Source organism: Juglans regia, chromosome 1 (genome assembly GCF_001411555.2).
Source record: "Juglans regia cultivar Chandler chromosome 1, Walnut 2.0, whole genome shotgun sequence".
NCBI classification, from domain to species: Eukaryota; Viridiplantae; Streptophyta; class Magnoliopsida; order Fagales; family Juglandaceae; genus Juglans; species Juglans regia.
The window spans coordinates 14,435,622-14,444,627 of NC_049901.1; the positions used below are offsets into that span (position 1 = coordinate 14,435,622).

The 9,006-nt window shown below is 35.8% G+C and overlaps 1 protein-coding gene across 1 annotated transcript; it reads right to left on the reverse strand.

The window, feature by feature from the left end:
* Window positions 1–3,901: 3,901 nt before the first annotated feature.
* Window positions 3,902–6,584, reverse strand: LOC109013253 (L-ascorbate oxidase). Its single transcript, XM_018995287.2, has 5 exons — window positions 6,165–6,584; window positions 5,983–6,075; window positions 5,596–5,808; window positions 5,321–5,500; window positions 3,902–5,028 (listed from the first exon to the last, which is right to left on the reverse strand). The coding sequence occupies exons 1-5, from the start codon at window positions 6,453–6,455 to the stop codon at window positions 4,072–4,074; spliced, it is 1,734 nt and encodes a 577-aa protein (XP_018850832.1). The 5' UTR covers window positions 6,456–6,584; the 3' UTR covers window positions 3,902–4,071.
* Window positions 6,585–9,006: the final 2,422 nt, after the last annotated feature.

The following is a 9,006-nucleotide window of genomic DNA, read 5'->3' on the forward strand; positions in this document are numbered from 1 at the left end:
TACCTTGACCATTTGATTTTAGCCAAAGGAGTACAAGCGGACCCAAAAAATTTAAATGTCATGATAGAGTGGCCCTTACCTAAGTCCCTTAAAGCCTTGAGAGGATTTATGGGCTTGACGAGTTACTACCGGAGATTTATAAAAATGGTAGGGAGATATTGCCGCACCACTTAAAAGGTTGATTAAAAAGAAGGGTTTTCATTCAAATGAAGAGGCTAAGACTGCTTTTCAAATATTAAAAGAGGCTATAACTCAACCTCTAGTTTTAGCATTACCGGATTTTTCTCTACCATTTATAATTGAATGTGACGCTCCAGGAACATCAATAAAGGCTGTTTTGATGCAGTGCAGGAGGCCAATAGCTTTTTTTAGCCAGACACTCAAAGGTTAATCCCTCTCATTGTCGACATATGAGAAAAAGCTTTTTGCCGTAGTTTCAGTAATGTTAAAGTGGAGGCCTTACTTATTGGGGTTGACCTTTTTGGTTAGAAGTGACCAACAAAACCTTAAACACTTGCTAGACCAGAAAATTGGAACCCCTATGCAGCTAAAAAGGGTAACTAAGCTACTTGGCTATAATTTTGTGGTAGAGTATAAGAAGGGGTCCGAGAATAGGGTGATTGATACCTTAACCTGAAAAGATAAGGAACTTGAAGGAACATTGATGCTAATTATCTTTCCAAGTGTGGAATGGGTGGATGACCTAAAAAATGCTTATGAAGTGGATGAGCGCTTAAAGGAACTGCTTAAGAATTGTTCAAAAGGTAAGTTAAGCCCTAACTATACCTTGAGGGAAGGGTTACTGCTGTATAAGAACAGATTGTGCATTCCCCAGCATGAGGAATTTAAAAATAAACTAATGGAGTTGTCCCATAGCAGCCCATGGGGGGACATTCATGTTATGATAAGTCCATTCATCGAATGAGAATGGATTTTTATTGGTTGGGAATGAAAAAAGATTTAAAAAGGTTCATCCGAACTTGTGACATTTGTCAAAGGATGAAGGCAGATAATACTCTACAAAATGGCTTGCTGCAACCATTACCCATACTGGCCCAACCATGGACTCATATCAACATGGATTTCATTAATGGGCTTCCCATCTCACAAGGCTTTGATTGTTTATGGGTTGTGGTTGACCGATCAACAAAATACAGTCACTTTGTACACGTTAGAAACCCCTACACAGCCAGGATAGTGCCTGATTTGTTCCTAAAAAATATCCTCAAATTACATGGCTTACCCTGATGTATAGTTTCTAACAGGGACACAACATTCACAAGCCAGTTCTGGCAAGATTGTTCTTTTTACAGGGAGTTCAGATGTCAATGAGTATTGCCTACCATCCCCAAATCGACGGGCAAACAGAAAGGGTAAGCAAAATAGTGGAGAACTACATACGGTATTTCACAGGGGATAGACCTAAAGACTGGGCAGTTTGGGTTCTCTTTGCTGAGTGGTGGTACAATTCCACTTAGCACACTTCCATGAGGATATCCCCATTTGAAGCCCTCTATGGCTACCCCCCACCCCGAATGCTGGACTATATCCCGGGAACAGCCCGTGTTGACACTGTGGACCTAACTCCATGCAGCAAGGACCAAATCTCAAAATCTCTCAAGCCTACCTTACAACAAGCCCAAAATCGCATGAAGAAATACTTTGATTTGAAAATAAAAGAGCAACAGTTCTCAGTAGGGGAATGGGTTTACTTGCGGCTACAACCTTACTGACAGACCACCGTACCCATCGGCTCAGCCTCAAGCTAGCTCCTAGTTTCTTTGGCCTGTTCGAGGTGCTGCAATGCGTTGGTGAAGTCGCATACAAACTGGACTTGCCTCCATCATCAAGGATTCATCACACCTTCCATGTATCCCAACTCAAGAAAAAAAATTGGAGCTAGGGTTTCAGCCATACCTTCACTACCACCTGTAGATGAGCAAGGGGTTCTATAGCCTGAACCCGAGGAAGTCCTCAGCTGTCACATGGTCAAGGTGGGGAACAAGGCGAGGGTAGAGTTACTCATTTCAGGCCACTGGCAAGAAGCGGCAGACGCCACTTGGGAAGGCTATTCACGACTGAAGGAACACTTCCCCCACCTTGTGGGCAAGGTGTTTTGATTGGGGGAGGTGTATAACATGGCTGCCGAAGATGGTTTGGCCAGGGGGAACGAGCGGCGGCAGCAGGATGAAGCATTTGGAAGTGGAGACTAAAGAGAAAGAACTAGGGTTCACATGGGGCATTTGGGATCTAAAGTAACTAAAGTGTCGTGCGCGTGTATTCTGAAGTGAAGTGCAAGTGTTGACTGAAAGACTTAAAATGTGGGTTGGGCTCAACAGCGTGGACTTAAAGGTTTGTCCTGGGCCGTATTATGCATGGGTTTTTATCTATTTGTTTTCTTCTTGTTAGTTGGTTGTTCAATCTGGGTTACTCCAGAAGTCCAGTATAGGCCCATGGCCTTGTACTAGCTGTGTTGATCTCTTATCTTTAATTTGATTGATGGGTTGAAATTAAGCAATCAAAGCTAGCGAGTCCCCTTTAATTCGAGCCAAATATCGATTGTATTGGAGTTAGGCCGAATAATATCGATTCTATATTAAAATTTGTCGGCCAAATAGAGCCATATATATATAAGCTTATAAAGAATGTATAAGATCCATTTTCTGATGAGTAACTAATTATATAAAGGAACTTAATTAGATCAAATTAATATATTGGGAAATTAGTACTCTACCCGCAAATGGATCAGCCAAAAAAACTGTACGAATTGCATAATTAATTAATTGATTAGGCAGGGTATGACCAGCATGCATGCAAGATCATGCATGTGCTGGGATGGATGACTTGATAATGGCACACATGGTTGATCATCATTTTTACATCACATATTTGTTAAAAGAAAAAAAATAAAAGATAACAAATAGAAGTGTATGATGTAAAGATGATGAATATAATAACACATTAATTAATATCATATATACTTAAGAATTAATTTGAATTATAGCCAATGATAAAAAGCTATGGTGTATTAAGGGCCCGAATGTAAAATATTTGCCACGCATGCATGATGCATGCACCGTGGGTCATATTATATATAAGAGAAAAATTATACGGACCTTTTTTTTCCGGGGCAGAGAAATTAAAACGCGGGGTGATGCAAATTACTTAAAACGGGTGCATCAGACCAATTATTTAAGTGGAAGCTGACAATTATAGCCTTGGTTCTTTTTCTTTCAGGATTGGGTAGAGATCAGTTAGATATGCTTAATTATTAAGTATATGCTTAATTATTAGGATAGATATATCATATACTTAATAATTAAACAGATCATATAGAGTACTAATGATCTTTAGAATGACGTCTCTTTGCTCAATTTATTTTTTTGTTTTGAATAAGGGTGATGCTAAGGATCCGGTTGGGGGATTCTGCTCATGGTCCCGCTTCATTATTTTTAGTTTTTTTTTATTTAATGATTAAGAAAATGTTTTTAATAATGTTATGAATTTTTTTCTATTTTTAAAAATATTTAAAAGTGTTAAAAAAATAATATGAAAAAAAAAACTAAAAAAAAAAAAAAGGAGCGGGATCCCTCAACGGGATCCCTATCATTTTCCTTTGAATAATGATGAATAGTTTTTGAAATATTAAAAAAGAGTTATTCTATTTTTAAATTAGTGTGTAAAGTACATTATCATCTACACAATCACTTAAATGATCCTATTAATGTATGAATAGATAGATTTGAAAGAAATTGAAAAAAATTATGCTTCATAACCCATCTGTTTTTTTTTTTAATTTTATTTTGCATCATAAAATATGAATTTTGTAAAAAGAAATATGATTCATCTAAAGAATTTAATGAAAGTATGAATTTTGTAAGCTAAAAAGAGAGAGCTGAAAGAGACGGAGTTCAATTTTTTTGAACAATTAGATCCTCATACATTACATTAATTTCTTAAGAAAAGTACAATTTGTTCGTGTCCAATGATACAGCAACTACAATAAAAGAATAAGAATTGTAATACTCGAAAAAAGCAGAAACAATGTGGGAATAAATCTAATTAATGATATCATGGCCTTCCCAATCCTTTGCTCTCACCACAACCCATAATGGAAGAAGGCAACTTTCCAACCCTATCTATGCCTTCCTCAAACACCATCCCCATCCCCATGAAGAAATGAGATTCTATATGGCAATGGAAAGCCCAAACGCCTGGATTATCTGCTCGGAACCTCAGTGCAGTCCAACCATATGGATGAACAGGCACTGTGTTCTTCATTATTGGGTTCACCAAGTTATATTGCTTTGGGTGGGTCGAGATGTTAAACCTGCCACTTCCGTGGCCAAGGACCCAGAAATCGTGACCGTGGAGATGCCATGGATGCGTCTCACTGTTGTTAATGTTCATGGTGTTTGCGTTTTGAAGTATAATATCTACTGTGCTATTGAACTTTAGCCTGTAAATGGCATTGCTGGAAGTCGCATTTGAGTTATTGGCTACGCTGTAGATGTCGTAGTTCAAAAACTCGTGCCCATCAGATAATGGGGTCTGTTGGAACACATGGTGGAGATTCTGTTTGAGTGCAATAAGGTAAGGGGTGTGGGGCAGGTTGAAAGAGACATTGTTTACTGACCAACGACGATAACCATCTATTGTATTTTGAGTGTTGAGCATCAAAATGACTCTATCCGAGGTTGGAGGAGGGGTGTGGATATAACCACTGTGAGACTTGATGGCTTGACTTTGCGCCAACCGGGCGGCGGTGTCATTCCAAATGGGGCCAGTCGGTGGTATCGTTGGAGGTGATCGCCGTGGATGGTTCGGGTAATAATTGAGAACTGCGACGCCCACGGTGGTGTTAGGTGGCCGGCCAACCACATTAGTTGTGATCCAATGATTTCTTGAAGGGTCTTGATCGGCCTTTACAAGGACAGAGTATGTCTCTCCAGAATATAGGTAAAGGTTTTTCACAACAAATGGTTCCACATAGTGCCCATCTGCCTCAACCACAGTCATATTGTGACCCTGCTTGTAAAGGAAAAGACACATGTCATTAGCAGGTTAAAAGAAACTCCAGTATTTTTAATGAAGGGACACTATTACTTTCGTTGATAGTAAAATAGTTGTGAAAATATCATTTAATCAACCGCTACCGTCTATGAAAGACTGATGGCTGTTGAAAAATAAAAAAGCCTCTCCTCTTGATGTAGTTGGCTTTCTCTTTAATGTCGAATCCTTTAGTGTATTAATATCCATATATACTCAAAGAAAGACAAGAAATATCTTTGAAGTTGATGATACTCATGATGAAAATTACCTCTATTTGAAAACTAAGAGCGGACAGAGCAGTTAAGCTAGCAACCCTTAGTCGATATGTTTTTCCTGGGATTACAGTAATCGCATATGGAGAGCATTCTGGGTTTGATGAATTACAAACCCCGGCTGGACTTGGTACACTAGAGCAGCTGAACTTTCCTTTTCCTTGGATCAGAAGTGACTGAAAAAAATGACAAAATACATAGCCATTAGGCAAGGCAAAGAACAATTATATGGCAGTAATACCAAATCCATTTTGTTCTCAATAATAAATACCTGAGGCTCCCCAACCCAGACAAAAGGATTGGAGGACAATCCAGTGGCTTGTTCGTAAGTACTTTGGTGGTACCAATCGGTAAGGATGATGCTGCGATCATAATCATAGGCAAAAGGTTCTGACTTTCCATCAGGAAGTGATACTCGGATTGATCCATATAGCCCTGCTTCTCTTTGCATTCCATAGTGCGCGTGGTATAAATAAGTCCCAGGCTGTACATAAAGCAAAACTTCTGCATATTAGGACATTTTGAAGAGGGAATTCTTGCTAACAGGATCATATAATCCTCTTCAGTCTTCACTGCTTTTGAAGGCATTGAAAAGAACAGAGGAAAATGGAAATAGAGGCAATTGCATGCTCAGAGGTTTTAGGACACCAACACTTACCCTATCAACCTTAAACTGGTACTTAAATGTTTCCCCAGGTAAAATTGGACATTGAGTTACTCCCTCTGTTCCATCACTCCATGGCGTTCCAATCTGCAGTAAGTTTAGCCGATGAATATTCATAATAAAGAGATAACAAAGTATTAACTATTCATATGCAAGTATATACAGAGATTAATTACCTGTCGGATTCCATGCCAATGGATTGAAAGGTTTTCTGTTATTAGACTGTTCGTAACCTCAACAATGATGGTGTCATCTTGCTGGGCTATGATTGTTGGTCCTGGAGTTCTACCATTGATGGTGATAACCAGCTTCTTATAGCAATCAGGGGACTTGAACTCATACTTGACGTTCCATTTGTAATGCCGAATTCTTGCCTCTGCAACTTGTGCATACTGCAAGTAGATGATAAAACACAAAGCCAGCAACTTCAACATTATTCTCCGGCATTGCATAAGGCCGCCAGCCATGTCTTTAATGTTGAATCTACTTATTGAGATATCGGGACAATGTCCAAGAATAGTAAGCAGAAATGGGTATTGTCTAATCCTCCCAAGGGCGGTTATTTTGAAGAATGAGATTATTTGTATACACCAATGCAATCTATATTATATATAGACACAGATATATATATATATATATATATATAAATTTATATATATATATGGCTGTCTCAGTCTTGGTCAAATCTTCCTGCAAAAAAATAAAAAAAAAGTGGTCAAATCTAGTGGGCTAACAAAAATACTACTATTCTCGGATTTATCGCAGCCATTGCTGGGAAGGTTATCTGGAATACGGTGTTTTCATATATAAAAGAACCCATGACAGGGAAAGCCATATGTGGGGTTGAAACTGTCAGTTTCTACCACTCATAATTTAAAGAAAAATATTTTAATCACAAAAATTTTTATAAAATTAAACTAACAAAATAACATTTAAAACTAAGTAGAAAAGCCTTTACTTTAAACAATTTAAGGTAAATTCATATCACATACAACTCATAATTTAGTACAAGACAAACCACTTAGACCATTAATGGTAAATAAGTAATATGTTGAGTGTCTGATCAATAATATTATGCATCAGTCACTATTTATTCATACACTTCATATTTATAACTTTTTTACAAGGTGTAGAAGTATTTTTCAAAATATGTGGGTGTTTTTTATAAAATATGAGATATAAAATAATGAATAATGAGAAAACAAATTTTCTTTTTTATTATTCAATTTCTCGGCATTACATGTTGCTTAGTTGCTAGGTAAACTTGCACACTTATTCGACAAAAAAGTAGTCATTTTGTTGAACACGTCCCGTTCAATATTATGTACTCTAGTACGCGTGATTGGTGACATACTGAATTAAGAAAAAGGAAAAGTCGTAAAGAAGGGACGTACTGTTCCTGAACCGTGTTAATGCATATAATAATAATAATATATTTCGTTTTGACTGGTCCAACCTCTTCATAATATTTGTCCTGGTGATTTCATTGCGAGAAGGACACAGCAGCTCGAAGGAAAATTCGTATTGTTTCAGTTTTTGACTTTTCTTTTAAAAAATCTCAAAGTCAAGTTTGATATAAATACGTACGTACCAATATGAATTTAGAAGTTTTAGAATACTATTGATAATGGTATAGTTATTGTTAAGCCTAAAATTTAATTAAAAGTTGAAATTTTGACTACTTCGTTAGAAATATTAATCCATGTTGGATTATATATATCTTAAATTTAAAATAATAATATAATATTATATATTTTAATAACAATTCTTTGTTGTAAATTTTTTTTTTATATTTTATAAATACACTCTATATATTAATTAATAACTTAATTTTACTTAAAATTATTGTTTTCCAACAATTTTTTCTCAACCTAATTATGCAACAATACACTCTAACTAAAGAAAGAGAAAAAAAAAAAAGAAAAGGAAAGGAGAACTGAAGAGTAGAATTGTAGAATTATAGAACTAGGAGAATATTTTTAGACTAAAAAATTATTTTGGAGATGAACAGTAGAACTCCAAATTTAGATAATAGTTTAACTTTACTGTAACTCATAAGTAGAACATTATAATTGTATTACAGATTATAGTGATATATTATTAGTATAACTATTAGTACAATAGACTATAATAATATAAGATTTTAAAATTTAATATTATATTAATTAGTAATTTATCATATAATACAAAACTATTTTATATATAATTATATATTATATATAAAAATTATATACAATATAAAAAATTATAATATATAAATATGAATCAGTCTAGTTCATTCCGATTTCGTTTTAGAAAAAGAAAAACATGAACTAGATCGATTTTGACCAGTTTTAAGAAAAATAAAACGACCGAACCAAACTCGGTATCCGATCCAACCCACTAGTTCGGTCTGGTCCGGTTTGGTTTATCGGTTCATCGGTTTTTCTTTACACCCCTAACTAGCGTAAACTCAACATTCAGAACTTCATATTCTTCACAAGTCTCCAAACTTTCCTCATCTTCTGTTTAAACGCTTCATGATTATAATGCTTCCTTATCAAAAGATTCATAATCAAATAGTTCTCCCCTCATTCTAGCACATATTCCAGTCTACTAGTCTCCACAGAAACCTCTTCGTTTTCTTTCTCTGTTAAAGACAAACTCGCATAGAGTTCATTTAAATCTTCTACCATGACCTCGACGAGAGAAAAAACCTCCATCCTAGAGACAGAGAGAGGACCACTAGATATTATAAGAACCATAAATTGCATATTAAATATAAATAAATATGTGATAATTGATATTTGCACGATTTTATGATTAATTAACTTTCAAAGAAAGGAACAAAATAAATAAAAATCGAGTGACAATTTGGTTGTTAATTTGGACTTATTAGGAAACAAGACATCATGGCATGCAGTTTAAATTTATTTTTGCCTATTATTCAAGGGATAAGCATCTATTTCACATTATGCAAATTCCCCAAGTAAGCACCATAGAGATTAAAAGTAGTACTACTTAATTCCTCCCACTCGG